The sequence below is a fragment of the Pteropus alecto genome, unplaced genomic scaffold, assembly GCF_000325575.1.
Source record: "Pteropus alecto unplaced genomic scaffold, ASM32557v1 scaffold71, whole genome shotgun sequence".
In the NCBI taxonomy this organism is placed as follows: domain Eukaryota; kingdom Metazoa; phylum Chordata; class Mammalia; order Chiroptera; family Pteropodidae; genus Pteropus; species Pteropus alecto.
Genome location: NW_006433024.1, coordinates 5,945,878 through 5,964,832, shown reverse-complemented (window position 1 = coordinate 5,964,832; position 18,955 = coordinate 5,945,878). Strand labels below are relative to the sequence as shown.

Genomic DNA, 18,955 nt, shown 5'->3' with positions numbered 1-18,955 from the left:
ATTGAACATAAAATGAATCCAATGAGTGACAAGGCTCTACTACACGGCTGCTCCCTGCTTACTTTTCCATCTTACTCAAGTCAGACACATTAGTTGTTTTTCTCTTCCTCAGACATTCCTGCCTTAGGGCTTTTATCTTTGTAGTATCCTCTGAGTGAAATGCCTTTCTTCCAGATTTTTCTTGGCTGTCCTCATTTCATCATTGAGGATTCAGTTCAAATACCCCTTCTTTAGAGTCTCTTCCACTGACAAACCTATCTAAGGAGCACCTCCCTGGGCACTTCACAGGTATTTCCTTTGTGACACACAACACTATCTGAAACTATCTTTATTTTTTTTATTATTTGCTCAATAGAAAACTCATACTTAACAAATCCGTCTCCAAACCTGCTCCATTTTCAGTCTTTCTCATCTCACTTAAAGACGACTCCATTCTTCCAATTCTTCCACTGGCTGGGATCAAAACCCCAGGAGTTATCCTGGACTCTTTTCTTTCTCTACATTCCATCTGGAAATCTTCTTCATTCTCCCTTTAAAATATAACCACTTGTTTTATTTCTTATAATAAACTCCCCCACTATCTCCTTCTTTTCACTTACATTAGCCTCCTACCTGGTCTCTCTGCTTCCTCCTTGGTCCTATCCTGTCTATTTTCAACACAGCAACCAGAATGACCTTTTAAAAGTAAGGTGAGTCAAATTATTTCCCTACCCCCAACTTTTCAGTGATTCCTCATCTCACTCAGTAAAAGTCAATGTCCAGCATCTAGACCTGTGTGTGCCATCCAGTATGGTAGCCACTAACTAACCACATGTGGCTACTAAGCACTTAAGATGTGGCTAGTCCATATTGAGATGTGCTCTAAGTTTAAAGTGTTCACTAGATTTCAAAAACTTATCATGAAAAAAAGAATGGAAAACATCTCATTATTAATTTTATATTGATTACATATTGAAATGTTAAAAATTGGGATATATTGAGTTACATAAAATATATTATTTAAAATAATTCAACCTGTTTCTTTTCACTTTTTCAAATGTGGCTACTAGAAAGTTCAAAATTACATCTATGATTCACATTTGTGGCTCAAATTATATTTTTATTGGATGGTGCAGATATAGACAGTAGGTAGTTATAAAACTGGATGAGATCATCTAGGAAATGAGTATATAAAGAGAACAGAAGAAGTCTAAGGATGGAATCCTGGCAGCCCTGCAAAATTCAGAGGCCAGAAAGATAAAGAAGAACCATTAAAGAAGACTGAGAAAATGTGCACTGAGGTTAAAGAAGACTTGAAAGGTGATATATCCCAGAAGCCAAATAAAGACAATGTTCCGAGGAGGGAGTGATGAATTGTTTCAGATGAGATGAAGACTGAGAACTGACAATGACTTTTGACAACATGGAAGTCTTTGAAGATATTGGCAAGAGTGGTTTTGGGGGAATGGTATAGATAAAAGTCTAACTTTAGTGGTTCAAGAGAGAGTGTGGGAAGTGGAAATGGGGACTATAGTATGGACAACTCTTTGAAGGAGTGTTGTTATAGCGAGGATAAGAGAAATGAGAGAAATGGTAGCTGGAAGGAAATGTGGAATTAAGAAGGAGTATGTTAATATGAGAACTATAACATGTTTAAAGCCTGATGAAAATAAATTGATAACAAAGAAGAGTGAGCCTCTCTAAAATTACTAGCTAAATATCCATGAGTAAATGAGAAGTCCTGGGACCTAGTGTATAAGAAGAGGGTTGCGCCTTAGATAGGAACTTGGACAGTTGCTCAGAGTAGCAGAATGGAAGATGGAACATGAGCATTTATGTAAGAAGATTGGTAGAAGTAGCTAGTTGAAGGTCTCTTCTGATAGTTCATATTTTTTCAGTGAAAAAGTAATCAAGGCTGTCAGCTGAGAAAGATAAAGAAAGAGAAAATGCTGAAAGTTTGAAGAAAGAGGAGAAGGTCTGAAATCTTGTCTACGAAGTAAGAGTGCATAGATTAGGGAAATGGGTTAGAATTGCTAGGACCACTTGAGTTTAGTGGTTCATGAGTTTAATGTGACCATGCAGTAAGATTAGGTATTTTCCTCCAGCCCAGGTCAACAACCAGAAAACAGATGCAGAGTAGAGAGAGTAAATAATCATGACTGGACTTTTGCCAAAGGAGAGCAAGAAGTGAGAAAGGTGCCAGGGAACTAAGGGTGCATGGAATGGGTCATTATTAGAATAGACTATAAAATCTATGACGAATATGAAGATAAGTAAAAACGTGTGAAGTATGAGGGGCAGTGAAAAGACAGCAGGACAAACGCATTGTCTGATTAAAGAATTTTTACGTCAGAATGTTAGGGACAGTGAACTGGAAATACATGAGATGGTGGTCTCAGAGTGGAATGCTTGAGATTAAGATTATAGAGGGGTAGCGGTTAATGATAAAGACAAAGTATAGGGTAGGGGATGAGTGCCTAATGTTGGAATAGAAGATTAGAAGAAAAGAGGTCAAGAGAGTCAGAGGCCAGAGTATTGAAATGATCATCTATATAAAGATTGAAATCCTAAAAATTGTGACAGGCGTACTGTTGGAATGAGTGAGACTGAACTGGGAGCTTCAATCTTCAATCTTGAGGGAGTGACCCAAAGTCAGCAGAGGACTGCAATAACGAGGGGTAATGAGCTGGTAATGATGTCATAAACTTCACACTACAGTTCTTTAAGGGAGAAGAGAACTTGGTCTGAGGAGCAATGAAACCCAAAGAGACGTGTCCCCCAAATCACGTCCCTCACCTCTAGGTACAGAATTTCATTCCAAATGCACATTCCAAATATAGATTACTTATTCCACAAGAGTCATATTCTATACCAAAAGAAGCTAGAATGACTATAGGCTTCCTGAAGTAATTCAAAGGTATGTGGGACCAAGAACAAGCACCACTTGACTAGGCTACAAGAAAGCAAGACTCTGGGAGGTCTGGGTTTCATTTAGAACAATAATGTGCAAAATGAACACTCAGAGAAGAGATTGAAGGTACAAGGGCTTTTGCTGATGATGGATCAGAGTACAGAAGATGGGGAGAACTGGGGAATGGAGAATGGGATCAGTATAGGAATGTACAGATAGAATGTAGGTCTAGGTTACCAGGAATAACCTGGTAGTTTGGAATAAAGGAGGTGGTGGGGGTTTTCTTGATGGTCTCTTAGGCAGATTTTGGTGGGGAGGCTGTAAGTGTTGAGGAAAGAGGGAAGGTAAGAGTCAAGCCAGAACCTTACCAGGGATCTGGGGCTCCTGAAACTGTGGTACCATCTCTACTACTTCCTAAGACCAAGGATGAGTACCTCCTCCCAAGTAAACCTTGCTCCAGCAGAACTGAAAACTCCTTAACTAAGTCAGCTTATACTTTTATAGAGGTTCACTAAACTCTACAGGAGAGTGTAAGATGAAATAACAAGCAGAAAGGACAAAAGATCTATATTCCAAATGTAGGCTTTTGATGCTAAAACAGTCTTACCCTATCCCAAAATAAGCTGATATAACTAAAGGCTTCATGGTTTAACTCAAAGAAAATACCTATTAATTGCTGAGACCAGAGGCATTACATACCCCCAGGGTGGGAAAGATGTTTTGGGAAAGGGTATTTCAACCATACCTGAGCATCGTCCCATATGTGCAGCTGTTCTTCACATTGTAAACAACAAAAACACACACACACATCAGCCCAAGGATAAATGTCACCTAATAATTAGAAAAATAAAATTGTACCTGATACTCCGAATGAGGGATGTTCAGGTCAAGTTACTTGAGAACTAGCAAGATGAGTCAGTGTCTAAGATCTGTGGAAACGCTCTTAATGATTGTTACAATTGTTTCCTTAATAATGGAATCTTAACAAGCAGGTCGATATTAAATTAATGACATGGAAGCATTCTAAAAACCATATTGAAACATGATTTTAGTCCATTCGCTCAAGGCTTAAAGCCCTACTCTGGTTTTTTCCTTCCTGAAAAAAATATCATCTATCGGAAGAAAATATTTAAATGAGGAGATGAAATTTAAAACATAAAATTAATAAGAAGGAAAAGTATACTTTTTACAATAACCATGACAAGGCTATGTAGACACAGAGCTACAATCCTTCTACAACTCACTGACCTCATCCACTCTTCATACAAAATGAATAACCACTGGGCATGGATAATATGCCAGATATTTTGCTACCTACTAGAGTCAAAGAATAAAAGGCCATTCTCACTCCTCTAGTGATACTATATCACTATCTGATTGGAGAAGACAAACACCTTGGTAAACACAATGCAATACAATATTGGTAATCTGTGTAAAGGCAGCACAGAGAATGGAACATTTGAAGTCAGAATGAAGGATGAGTAGAAATTTACTAGACAGAGAAGAAAAGTATGCCCAAAGGGAAGTAAAAGAAAAAATAAACGAATGAACTACATCAAACTAAAAAGCTTCTGCACAGCAAAAGAAACCATCAACAAAACAAAAAGGCAACCAATCAAATGGCAGAAGATATTTGCAATCAATATTGCTGATAAGTGGCTAATAACTAAAATAAATAAAGAACTCATATAACTCAACAACAATAACAACAAGAAAAACAAACAGTCCAATTAAAAAATGGGCAGAGGACATGAATAGATACTTTTCCAAGAAAGACGTACAGATGACCAACAGACATGAAAAGATGCTCAACGTCACTAGTTATAAGGGAAATGCAAATCAAAACCACAATGAGATTTCACCTCACATCTGTTAGAATAGCTATTATTGATAAGACAAGAGAAATAAGTGTTGGTGAGGATGTGGAGAAAAGAGAACCCTCACACACTGCTGGTGGGAATGTAAACTGGTGTAAGTACTATGGAAAAAGGTAGAGAATTTCCTCATAAAATTACACATAGAACTACCATATGACCCAGCAATCCCTCTTCTGGGTATCTACCAGAGAAATTTGAAATGAACATACATATACCTCTATGTTCATTGTAGCATTATTCACAATAGCCAAGACATGGAAACAACTTGAGTGTTCTTTGATGGATGACTGGATAAAGGAGATGTCATACATGTATACACTGTAATACTACTCAGCTATAAAAATTGATGAAATATTGCCATTTAACATGGATGGATCTTGAGAGTATTATGCTAAGTAAAATAAGTCAGATGGAAAAGGACAAGAACTGTATGATTTCACTCATATTTGGGATATAAAACAAAAAGCAACAAATGATCAAACAAAACAAACAAAAAAACAAATTCTGAGATACGGGCAACAGAATAGTGGTTACCAGAGGGCAAGAGGGGGTGGGGAAAGGACAAAAAAGGTAAAAGGGGTCAAGTGCGTGGTGATAGAAGGAGACTAGGCTTCAGGGGTAAGCAGATGTCATATTATAAAGTTGTACACCTGAAATTTATATAACGTTATTAACCAATGTTACCCCAGTAAATTTAATCAATATTTTTTTTAAAAAAAAGAAAAGAAAAGCATGCCAAGCAGACAGAATATTTGAGGGACATGAGCAGTTCTATGGGGCAGGACTATAGAAACCTGAATGGAATGAATAGTAGATGACGCTGCTTATTGAATAAGTATCCAAATCCTTTGCCCCACTTCTAGCCACCATTGCCCCATTCTCACCATCCTGCCCCCGGCCCAAGCCCCAGGAAATCCAAATAGAAATCCAAATACAAGTATGTGGTGGCTTTTGTAAACATTACTGTAGATTTAGAGACCACAAGGAAGAGTCTCACAGTATAAAACTCTGCAGTGCACCTCTCTCTTAACCCCTTGTCCCTCCTCACCTCTTCGCTATTCATCCCACATCAACACACACCATCTCAACCCAGCCCAGTTATGCAGAATTTCTCCTTTCTTCTCTGAAGTTTTGGCAATTTCCAACAATCAGGCCTTAACAACAGACAAAGCCCAAAGTTGACTCTCCCTTAAAGGAATTTTCTTACTATCTGCTATAATAATCAAAGCTTCTCCCTGTGATCATATTTCTAAAACACAGTTCTAATCCTAGCACTTCAATTTTTAAAAATTTTCAGTGGCTCGTTCTAGCCTAAAGAACAAATCTAAGCATTTAGGAGCTCCTATAATCTACCTCAACCTAAATGTTAACCCTTCATTTATCTTACACCCTCCCCAACCCTAGTTGAAGCCCTCCTCATTTCCTATGTGTAACATAATTTTTTTTCCTGCATGGCTTCGCTCACAAAGCCCTCTCTCTGACATTACCAATCTCCATTTACCCACTTGTGAAAATTCTAATCATCCCTGTAGAAATGTTTCCTTCTTGCTAAAGCTGGGTTTCTCAACCTCGGCACTACTGATATTTTGTGCAGGGTAATTTGTTGAGTGAGGCTGTCCCATGCATTATGAGATATTTAACAGCATCCTTGGCCTCTACCCACTAGATGCCAGAAGCAATCCTCACCCCTACCCCACCATATGTAGTCACGAAACTAAAAATGTCTCCAGATGTTCTCTGGGCTTCAACGTTCATTCCTCATTGAGAACTACTGCTCTTTAATGTATTCAATGGTTACTCCCATGAGACATTATTTCACTCCACTCTTTACCCCACAACACCTTGCACCTGTATCAAAACTTCTGCAGCTAAAGCAACAAGAGCAGCAACCATAGCAGCAGTTAGCAACCTCTCTCTTTTGTTTCTATGGTTGGTTATCTATCTGTCTCCTTCCACTGGGTTTGTGAGCTCCTTGGAAACAAGGTATCTTCCTGGTATCTCCAGGTCCCAGCATTATGCTTTGCTACAGTGGGTAATCAAGATGTATTTACTGAATTGCTTTGGTAAGACCACTGTCTCAGTCTGTCTTCTGACTAGCCATTTGATGACCACATCAGCTGGAAGATCAAGAAGCTAATTATTCTAATGCTGTTTTGCAAGGTTCTATCCAAACCAGACAAGATATAAGAAGCATTAAGAACAGTGGAGCCTGGAGAGTTTGTTTCATTTTTTAATTTTCACCTTTTGGAATGGTTTGTAGTTGAGTAAATATTAATTTTCAGGCTCAGTTTAGGTTAATATAGTAATGTGGTTCATTTCAATAAATATTTTAGTTTGAGTCAATTTGCAGACTAATTTTTTTAAGTTTAAAATGTAAACATTAAGTAGTGATCCAAACTATCAAACATAGCACTTTAGAAGATGCTGGTAGATAGCATTCTGGATTGTTTCATTTGTATAGTTTTCATTTGCCCAAATTGCTTGAAAGTTCCTGAGGGATAGGAATATCTGGCATTTCTCCTCTCTCTCACGGCTCTTGCTAAATAAATACTTTTGAGATAACTGGTTGAAACTTTCCAATGGGAGAAAATAAATCTATTGACCTAGAATGTGCCAGAAAGTTCTGACAGGTCAAAATATTATGTGGGACTTCTGGAAAGGGTGCTTAAAAGACGACTCAACTAGGAAGGGTGATTTTCACCCTTCTGCAATAACTTTCTTTTTTTTTTTTCTGTCTTGCAACTCACATGTAATAACAGGAACTCCTGCAGCCATCTTAAATCATAAGTAAACTTGATGGAAGACATGTCCTAGGATGGTGCTGCAAAATGACAGAAGCTAGGATCCTTGATGATGCTGTGGAGCTGTCATACTTGCCCCAAATCACCTATCTTTGGATTTCTTTTACTTATTTTAAATGCACTATTAATTTGGACTTCTGTGTTTCAATGCAGCTGTTCTTAATATTAACTGATACATAAATATTTAACTGTAATTCAACAATATTTTCAAATGACTACTATGTACCAATTCTCGACAAAGATAACACACCACAAAAATCTTTATAGTTTTCAGAAAATGCAAGTGTTGATGTTATACTCAAGATTTTCTGAATCAAAATTTACATGGTGGGCCTCTGGCATTAAAAAAAAAAAAGAAAAAATATACATACATATATACACGCTACTATATATGTCATCAAATTAGGCATGAATATACATAATTATATATTATATAGTGTATATATTTGTGTGTGTACATACATAGTTGTATTGTTTTCATAATATTCCCTTATATTCCTTTTTATTTCTATAAAGCTGGTAGTAAAGTCTCCTTTTTTCATTCCTGATTTTAGCAGTTTGAATCTTCTCTTGCTTTTCCTGGTATAGCTAAGGTTTTTCAGTTTTGTTGATCTTTTCAAAGAACCAAATTTTGTTTTCCCTGATTTTTCTCAGTTGCTATTTCTATTGTATTTTTTCCATTATATGTTTTTAAATTTATATTTAATTTCTATAATTTTTTAATTCTATTTCTGCTTGAATCTTTTTTTTTCTCCCTTCTACTTACTTTGGGTTTACTTTGTTCTTTTTTGAGTGTCTTAAGACAAAGGCTAGGTTATTTATTTGAGGTCTTTTTTCTTTTCTAACACAGACACTGATAACTATAAATTTTCCTGTAAACACTGCTTTAGCTTCATCATGCATGTATTTTTAAAGCCCTTCAGAGAATTCTGATGAGCAGGGCTTGGGGGAAACATGCTGTACTTCTTGCCACTGTAAGATTTTTGTTTGTTTGTTTTTTCCATTTCCCAAGATGGTTTTTGGCCTTTTGAGAAGACAAAGGTTTTCTTATAAAGCAAAATGCCTTGGTTTGAGTTTGGTTGGGTTTGCAGTAAGACTCTTGCTTGTAGCTCAAATATTTCTTTCACAGTCTAATGTAAAAAGCAAGAGCATGTTTGTTTTACTTGGTCTTCTCTGTGAAGATTTCCTGGGTTATATGGGCCCTTCTTAAAGGGCTTTTTCAGTTGGAAGTTTCCTTTTCTGCCTGTATTTCTACTAAGCATATTTTTGACAATCCTGACACAATGTTTATTAAGCAGAGGTCAGCTAATAGTGAAAGCTTCCTGTGCTACCTACCATAAGCCCTTTCGGTTAGATTGTGTACTTTATTTGCCTTGCTTTGTCCATAATTTGGCAGCGTTATCACCCATTCCACGTGACAAGTGACATCATTGCTATAATGAGAATTCCAAGCAGCACCACTGGATCAAAGCCCATCTGTGTGCCTGCTCCCACACTTGACAAAACAAATTCCAAATTCATTCAGCATGCCGGTGCCATTTAGTCACTGTGACATATCCCAAATTTTGGACTCTGTGCAAAAACCAATCTGTGCCCACAAAATTAATCATGGAACACATTTTATGACGTTTGACAACAACTTAAAAGGTTTTCATCTCTGGCAGGTGGCTCTGCCAATCTGCAAGTATGTGCATGACAAACTCTGAACAATGTATTGTGTGGCTGAAAATATATTGTGCAGGATGCACACCCCGGAGAGAACTAGAGTGAGTCCAAAGAATCCTGAAGTCTGTCTCAGGGACACATAATCCAGACTGCTATCTTGTGAAGGAAGGGTGATGGCCCCAGGTACACACAGAAAACCAAAGAAAAGGCAACAGCTCGTGTGCCAGTAGATGCTGAGAACATTGGCACAATCGCCTGTGTTGGCAGGACCAAAAGTTTGAGATGGCTAATTTAAGCGACAAGATCCTGGCAAACAGATTTATTTAGGGCAAGGGTGCGTCAGGGAGATGCCAGAAAAATACATCAATCTGTGCCTTTACATGTACTACACAGTGATGATGAAGCAACTGACATTAAAAAAGTAAACCTTTACACTTTAATATAATCTGCAACTTAGCCTAACAAAAAGTAGGGTTTACTTTAGATCTCTGGTACTACTCCAAGGTAGGACTTTGTGTTCTGATCTGAGATCTGTGATCAAGAAAACTTCCCTTCAAAAGGTGTTTTTGATGAGATTTCCTCGTATTGTTGCGTTTAATTGATTAGATAAAGTGTTTTTACATATTGCTTAATTTATTTAAAATGCAGGCTAATTCATATTCGACAATATCGTTCACATTAAATAAAGGAAGTCATTCATCTAAAACTTGACTTTTTTGAGAACTATATCATAGAAACTGTTGCAAAAAGAAAGAAGCCTGAGGCTTTAACTGTAATGACAGAAGTCTGAATAAGGTCCTTTTGATTAAGAGTAATGTTTTACTCTGCAAAAAGACATAATTGTCTTAAGTTTATCTATTCTATTGGGTAGTGCATATTTGCATTTGGTTCAACAGGCAATAAAATAGTAAAACATTCTACTTGGAGTATCTTACTTTCCATTTTCCTAGCTTCTCCAGACAGCCTCCGACCCCTAATTTCCCCCACCCACTCCCCTTTTCTCTAAATTGATCCTATCTCTGCCATTGTATTTGCAATGGGTTAAGAAAGCTTTCATACTTAGCCTACTTAGGACTTTAACTTATTTATACAAAGATTACATTTGCTTAATTTAATCTTTGTACAAAAGATCTGGGGTTTGTCTATAGATTCAGTCTTCCTATTCCAATTTAATTGTTCCTCTTCATCTCTGAGGCAGGAAGCAATATGCTGAAGCAACAGGTGAAGAGTTCTTCCATAGGTAGAAACAGTTGTAAATTAGAAAGCCTGGTGATTCAATAATCTGACAGAGGCATAGAAACTAAAGCAGCTCTGCCTCATTTATACTCACAATGGCCTCCTCTGAGACATGAGATACCAGTCTTTTCTATAAGATGAAGGAGGTGAACTTTCTAGGTCTCTCCCAATTCTAATACTTAAAGATTTGTCAATTAGAGAGGGACATTTTTACAGGATCTCTCCTTACACAATAGCTGCTTCTTTCATTTGTTTTGTTCATTTGAATACAAATGAGTGGTTAGTTAATTGAATCATATTTCGATAAAAAAAAAAAACTCCTAAAACATTCTTTTTCTTCTTTAACTATGCTTCGAATAATTAATGATATATAACTGTTCTCATTCCCAATCCTTAGAATGTGGCTTTTTATTCTTTTTATTCTCTCTGAAAATTTTTAGGATCTTTTATTTATCCCTGGAATTCTGAAATTTCATCATGATTATGTATGTTAAAAAATTACCAAGGACAAGGAAAGAATCATTCGAAGGAAAAGAGCAAAGTAAACAACCTACAATCCCAATTAATAAGAATAATTCCTGTTCTTGCCAGGCAGGGTAGAAACACACAATTCATGGGGCTTTGGGTAAGGAATTTAGAAGGGCATTGCCTCAGAAGTGGGACACAATTAGTCCTACACAAAAGGCTGAACTAGTTCCACCTACCAAAGCTTAAAAACAATGCTTAAAAGAACAAAATTATTTCCAAGTATCCAACTGTATGTCAGAACAATCTCAAAAGTATTTATAGGACTACAAAAATATCTAGCACCCAAAAAAGTAAATTTCATAAAGCCTGGCATCCTATTTATATATAAATTGTCAGTCATGCAAGAAGCAGGAAATTATGAGCCATAATGAAGAGAAAAAATGATCAATAGAAACAGTGTTAGAAATAGCACAAATGATAGAATTAGTAGACGAGGTTGTTAAAACTGTCTTTATAATTGTGTTCTATGTATTCAAGAAGCTAGTGGAAAGATTAAGCATGTTAAGTAAGGACATAAAGATGTAGAAACACATGCACCATAAATCAAACTTCTAGAGAGAAAAACTACAATACTTGAGATAAAAAGTTAACTAGATGGGATAAAGAGAATATTAGGTATTGAGAAAAGGAAACAGAGAAAAACTTGAAAAAAAAAACAAAACGAACAGAGCATCAGTGAGCTGTGAGACAGTGTCAGGCAGCAGAATATACATGTAAGTGGAGTGAACAAAGGAGAAGAGCTGGGGGATGCGGAAGAGAAAACATTTCAAGAAATGAGGGCAATGTCTGCATTTGTCTAACTCCACATGGTATTCTCAGTGCCTAGCAAGGCACCTAGTAAATATCAGACATTCAGTAAACATTCCTTGAACACATTTGTGATAAGAGATTTGGATAATAGATAAGCACATGTGCACTATTGCTGTTCTGAGGGCCATCAGGGACCAAAGAAGGGAAACAGTATTCAGAAAAGGAAGCTTAGTGGAAGTGGCATGTCTTCAGCAGGGACCTGAAGGATGAGTTCAGTTTGAGAGTGTATACAGTTTAAAGAATTGGAGGAGATGAAGAAGGGCATTCCACATAAGAACATAAATGAAGACTTGGAAGCAAGAATAAACGTGGCTTTGACTATATAATAGTCTGTCCTTATCCATGAGGGATCCATTCCAAGACCCCCAGATAGTATGACAAACCACAGATAATATGACACCCTATATATACTGTTTTTTCCTATACGTACATACCTATGATAAAGTTTAATTTATAACTTAGGCACAGTAAAAGATTAATAACAATAACTAATAATAAAATAGAACAATTATAACACTATATAATAATACAAGGTATGTGAATGTGGTCTCTGCATCTCTCGTCTTCTCTTTCTCAAATATCTTATTATAACTGTACTCACCCTTCTTCTCATGATGATGTGAGATGATAAAATGCCAAACCTATTTCTGAATCTGTGGAGCCATCCTTACTTGGAATAAATGGCTTGGTATCACTTGCTTCAGGGGATTCCTTGCTGAAGTACATATAAGCTCAATGCTTTCTGGTGCAATACGCTGCCATCAATCAGAACATGTTTTCTGTTCGTGGTTTCCATCCACAAATTTAATGCCTTTAACATCTTAACTAAGGCACTTATCACACACTGTGGCCGTAACCTTTGCAAGTTGAGATGCAACAGCAAAACTAGCACAAATTTTTTTCCTTCTTCACGATTTCAGAGATAAAAGATTTGTTCTTATCACATCTTAGCAACCTCAGCATACAACTTTTTTCTTTCCTTATTAAATCAAGAACTTTCACCTTTCCACTTAAAGGAAGCATTTTATGGCTTCTCTTTGGCATATCCACTTTGCCAACATCACTACTCTCGTGCTTTGGAGCCTTTATTAAGTAAAATAAAGGTGAGTTGAGCACAAACACTGTGATAATGGGATAATGGATCTGATAACTGAGGCAACTACTATGTGACTAATCAGTGGAAGTGTATATAACATGGATACACTAGACGAAGGGATGATTCACATCCTGGGCAGGAAGGAGCGGGACAATGTGAGATTTCATGATGCTACTCAGAACGGTGTACAATTTAAAACTTAATTATTTATTTCTGGAATTTTCCATTAAATATTTTTGGACTGCGGTTGAACACAGATAACTGAAACCATGGAAAGTGAAGCCGCACATAAAGGGGGGCTACTGTACTACCTCTACTGGAGCAGTGGTAGCACTTGAGGGATAATAGAAATGAAGTTAAGTGGATTAGGGTCAGAGTATAAAAGATTTTAAAAATAGGAATGGAGAAATCAATGAAAGTTTCTGAACAGAAACCTTTGATGATGAAATCAGGGTTCAAGGGGGTGAGGAAAGAGTATAGTGGTGATGTTCACAGTGGATTAGAAGAAAATATTACTGTTGAATGGAAAGGGTGGGCCAGGGGCACCCAGGTTGCTGAAACAGCTGTGTAATGAAGTGTTGAAAACTTATATGGGAGAGCACATAACTTATCGGCATAGCCTAAGACTTGAATAAATCTTACTAGAATTTAAATACTGGGCAAATTAATAATTCATTTAAATTAAGGACTAACATTTTATAGATTTATGAAATTTTCAAATGTCCCTAAAAATCAGTAACGCATTAATAATATTATTCGCTTCATATTTTATTTATATAAGATTCTAGATCGACTTCAAAAAATTACTTTGTGGTGCGCTAAAGTGCCTTACTTTCTCTGTCACCCAAGTGTATTTCATGATTTGTTACTTTTCATCTTCACTCTCAAATAAATTTGTAGGGAAGATTTGCGCCTTGAATTTTTTAAACTAAAGCAGCTGCCACAAAAGGAAAATTTGTAATATACCATTTACACACTTAGGTGTCACGGAATCCCAGGGTTTAAGAATAGAAAGGATCTTGGAGATAGGGCTCTTTGTCGCACAGATGGAGAAACTGAGGACGAAAGCGGCTATGTGAAGATAGAGCCACAAATGGTGAAACTTGGACAAGGATCCGGACTCCTCCACGTGAGACGAAGGTTCCAAGCAGGTGAGATGAGGCTTGAATCCCGAGGCAGGGACCAAAAGCCGAGAAACGGGATCTTTTCAATTTTAGGAGGCTAGGATATTCGACACTTACAACCGCTGATGGTGCAGCGGACAGCCCACCTCCAGCACCTGCGCTCATGCACCTCCTCCCCTGAAGGCCTGGGTGAGACCCAGACCTCGCTGCACCTCTCGCGATACTGGCCAGACCTCGCCCTCCCGGCTTCCTCTAGGCCCCGCCCCTCACCGCAGCCCCTCTGTCGTCATTTCCTGTGGGTCTGTAGGCAAAGGGAGAAGATGGCGGCGCTGGGGGAACCTGTGCGGCTGGAGAGGGGTGAGTGCGGCGGAGGCCCGGACCAAGGAGGGCGGAGGGGGTGGAGGAGTGCTGTGTCGCAACAGGGGAGGAGGAGCGGCCCAAGCTCCGAGACCCGGAGCCAGGCTGTCCCTCCAGCTGGCGTCGGTGACCGTCGACGTCCTTGCGCCCGGCCCCAGGGTGGGCGCTTGCGATCCTCTTGACCAACACCCAGACGACTTCTCTGTTCGCGTAAACTGTCCCAGGGCAGAGCACTGTTGAATACCACCTGTCCGCGTTCGCAGACACATGCCGCACACTCGGGTGAGCACAGCAGACGCGGCGTTCAGAGACGAATTATCTCGAGACACAAACATCATACGCCCAGTTCGGACAGAATACCCGCACAGCCCGTATTTATCGGTGCACAAAGCAAGTGTACCCACATATCACACGCATCCCGGACTCACAACACCTTACCACAGAACCATGTTATTCCCCTTTTATATGAAGAAACTGAGACACAGGGAGGTTAAGTAATTTGTCCAGAATCACCTAGCTAGTATTGAAACCAGATTGACAAAATTCACTTTTTATTTTTCTCTTTTGTAACCATATGTATTTGATTGTCTTAATTAAAACACTTCTTAAGTTGAAAACAGACCAGTTAATTTGTGTCCCTGCGACTAACTGTATCTGTAATTAAGCAGTTGGTATCTACCATATATATTGTGTTTTCCTTTGGGAAATGAGCAGTGATTTCACTAGCACACAGTATATTCTGTTGTTCAGTGCTTTAATTACTAACAATGATAGGTAAGTTTTGACTGAAAAATTACGGATAATATTGTCAGCTTTTCTGAAGCAGTACAATGTTCATCTATCACATTTGAGCCCCAGTCCTTTCCTGTGATTTAGTATTCACTTTTCCTGTCTCTCAGTGATGCTTTTTCCCAGATTTTGTACATGTGCAAGATCAGTATTCTTAATCTACTATAAAATTGAGCCTTCTGATATTTTACATTCCCATCCTCACATGGGTACACACACACTCATACTCTTATGCTTTTTTTCTCTGTGTTCTACATATGTTCTTCTTGATGAATCCTAATTAGTACACTGTAAAATAGGTATTTAGAGACTCTTTGGAGAAAATTATCAGTGTGTGTTTGTTTAACTCTAGATATTTGTAGAGCAATTGAATTGTTGGAAAAATTACAAAGGAGTGGAGAAGTACCACCACAGAAGCTTCAGGCTTTACAAAGAGTCCTTCAAAGTGAATTCTGCAATGCTGTAAGAGAGGTGAGTAAATGAGATTGAAATTTACTAAAAACTTGAGTTAATTAGATAATACTTTGAAATTTGGTTTCAGAATTTCTTAAGAAAACAAACTTTGAAAAACATTAGAATCTGTCCTCATTTTTGGAATTTCTAATAGAAGAACATTTTACAAAGATGCATAACTTTGCCTAAAATTTTAACACATTCATTAACTTCACAGAACTCAAACCTAGCATATTCTAAGATTTAAAATCATAATAACTTTGATTTTATAGGTATATGAACATGTCTATGAGACTGTGGACATCAGCAGCAGTCCTGAAGTGAGAGCGAATGCGACCGCAAAGGTAAATTTTGTCATTTACTAAAACAGATTCTTTATAAATTAGAAGTTTAAAATATGCAATTATTAAATTCATAATAAGCTTATTTTGAAAACTAACATGTCCTTCAACCTACACTAAATGTCTCAAGTACTAAGAAACAACCCTTTTTTTAATTGTCTTTACAAAAGATAATTATGCAGTTAGATAATATATTAAAAGTACATTTGCATACAGGTAATTATACACCTAATAGTTATATGCAATATACATATATTATGTAAATTTTCTTCAAAATTCTGAGATATGAATTACTATCCTTATTTTATTGGTGAGGAAGTATCAGACTAGGTTATCTGCCTCAGACCAACCAAACAGTAAATGGTAGAACTGGGGTGCTCCCCCAGGTTGTTCTTTGCTTTCTTCTTTACCTTCACTCTGCAATTATGGGGTAATGTCAGCAGTAGGTTATCACTGCAGAGCTGTGGCTGGCAGGGTTTATGTGCTTTATGTACGTGTTTTCCTCTAATAATTCCAACATTGATCTCAGTAGCCATCATATATGGTTAGAATAAATTTATGTTAGCACTGGATGACTTATACTAACATTTGTCATTAGCAAGTAATTTTTCATTGATAGTTAACTGGTTCACAAAAGGAAATACTGGATTTTCTGTTTGAATACAAACACTCAAACATGGGTGTAGTTTGGCAGAATAGAAAAAAACGTAGAAATTTGGCTTTAATTCCTGAGTTATATGACCTTTATAGCTTAATGAATATATGAGCCTTAGTTCCAATATCTGCAAAATGGGGCCTCTCTCAGAGTTTAGAACATAGTAGTAGTCAACAAATCTTGATTTTCTTCCTCTCCCCCCTCCCATTTTTGTTCATGCATCCTGATCTAGCACGAAAAATGGTACCAGGTTACTTAATTACCTTTAAAAGAAAAATAAAACCAAATATCTTAACTTTGTGTTAGAATTAATCTAGATAAACCTAAATTTGAAAATTTTAAAGTTGTGGCTCTCTTTCATCTGTGCAGTTTTAGTAGTAACTAGAAAACGAACAAAAAGATTCATGTTGACTATATGTGCTCCTCTTTTTCTTGATTCTTAGTTATTTGTTAATGAGTTATTTAGCATAAGAAACATAGTACAGCAGCCAAAATGCCTGAATATATAATGACGCTTGCCTCCTTATAGGTTATGTAGATAGGTTGTGTTCTACACAAAGGCCTTTGAAGGAGCCGGATAGGGCTATCCGAGAGCTCAAGACTGCTGGCATGTCAGGGTAGGGGGTTCTCTTTTTTAATGTTAATGTTCGTCTGCCCAACAAGCCTGTTTCACAGAAGTTCTGAGCCCTGGATGGACTGACCTGAACAATCTTTACATGTCCTACATAGTCCCATGGTATGCTTCCCAGTCTTCTCTAAAACGTCCTCTTAGCTTACCTTCTCCTCGAACTACCAATTTGTGGGTATTCAAACATCAAAAGTAGGAACCTCGAAGGTAGTTTCTAAAAAGAGACTAAAGAACTGAAGTTAACAAAGGTCATATTTTTTAAATAGTAAAAATTTTTTTCAGGCTACTGTTGCTGCGTTTGCTGCCAGTGAAGGCCATTCTCATCCTCGAGTTGTTGAGCTACCAAAAACAGAAGAGGGCCTTGGATTCAATATTATGGGAGGCAAAGAGCAAAACTCTCCAATCTATATATCTCGAATAATTCCAGGTGGAATTGCAGATAGACATGGGGGCCTCAAGCGAGGAGATCAACTTCTTTCTGTTAATGGAGTGGTAAGGATGTTTTATTTCTATTTGTAGTGATGTGTTAAGACCACTTGGGGGTGTATATGAGTTAGAGAAATAGAAGATGTAGGGGGAAGAACAAAACTTTGTAGTTTAGAAATCCCATGGGAGAATTCTAGGCAGTACTATTTAGTACGGTGATACATTTTAAAGCACTTTAAGAGTGTTTTGCTTTTTTCCAATGTAAATTACCACTTAGTGTGATTTTTATGAAGTTAGTATGCTATTTAGTAGTTGAGGCAATATTTAAATTAGAAGTCTTATCTCATTTTAGTCTTACAGAATGGCAGCTGCTTGATTTACTTCTGGTTTATTAAATAATGGGGCATATAGATTGATATGCTAATTGTTTGGATCTTATAAACCAGTTCCTGCACTACAAAAGATTATGACTTAGCAGAGGATTTCACACTGATTAACATTAATAAAACTGGGTTATTTCATAGGTTTATAGTGTTGAAATGATATTAAAACTTTTTACTTACATTAAAACTTTTTTTACTTAAACGTATTTTAAGCATTTTTGCATTTTGAGTGACTTACAAAACCTAGATACTAATTATGTATTTTTTTTTCTAGAGCGTTGAAGGAGAACATCATGAAAAAGCTGTAGAACTGCTGAAAGCGGCTCAAGGAAAGGTTAAATTAGTAGTACGATATACACCCAAGGTCTTAGAAGAAATGGAGTCACGTTTTGAAAAAATGAGATCAGCCAAACGCAGGCAACAGACCTAATGCAGTTCAAAACTTTATATTCCATTTTGCTTATACTTAGAGAAGTTTTACTTGTGACCTACTGATGGCTGCAGTGCCAGTGATTGTAAAAAACAAACTCCCCGTGAAATGCTCCTTGCCGTTTTATAAATGCCTATTTTAACATCATTTATGGTTCCAGAGATGCATACACTTTTTTCTGACAAGAAAAAGTAAAAGGTGATGAGGGCAATTTTGTCCCGCTCTTTTTACAGGCCTTTTTCAAATGCAGATTTTGTCATAAAGTTGTTACAGATTTTTAAAAATGCTTTTTTAATATTCAGATGTACTTTTACATTCTTAATCTTTTTTTAGGAAAAAAAGTTTTCTTCCTTTGGCTGCTTATTTAAAAATAACTGTTCTCCGTTTCTTTTTTTGCTTACTCTATTTTTTTTAACCTGTAAAATTTCTTTACAGTTTTCCAAGAAATTAAACAGTTTCAGCTATA

The 18,955-nt window shown here is 37.1% G+C and overlaps 1 protein-coding gene across 1 annotated transcript; it reads left to right on the top strand.

Moving 5' to 3' along the window:
• The first annotated feature begins 14,284 nt into the window (after positions 1 to 14,284).
• Positions 14,285 to 18,955, top strand: LIN7C (lin-7 homolog C, crumbs cell polarity complex component). The gene is made up of 5 exons (XM_006907987.3): positions 14,285 to 14,384; positions 15,526 to 15,644; positions 15,899 to 15,970; positions 17,533 to 17,742; positions 18,334 to 18,955. The coding sequence occupies exons 1-5, from the start codon at positions 14,348 to 14,350 to the stop codon at positions 18,487 to 18,489; spliced, it is 594 nt and encodes a 197-aa protein (XP_006908049.1). The 5' UTR covers positions 14,285 to 14,347; the 3' UTR covers positions 18,490 to 18,955.

Excerpts from the sequence above, each read along its gene's own strand:
- LIN7C (XM_006907987.3), top strand. The coding sequence starts at position 14,348 with ATGGCGGCGCTGGGGGAACCTGTGCGGCTGGAGAGGG. Across the intron at positions 15,645-15,898 it reads TCTGCAATGCTGTAAGAGAG|GTATATGAACATGTCTATGA; the intron begins GTGAGTAAATGA and ends TTGATTTTATAG. Across the intron at positions 15,971-17,532 it reads GAGCGAATGCGACCGCAAAG|GCTACTGTTGCTGCGTTTGC; the intron begins GTAAATTTTGTC and ends AATTTTTTTCAG.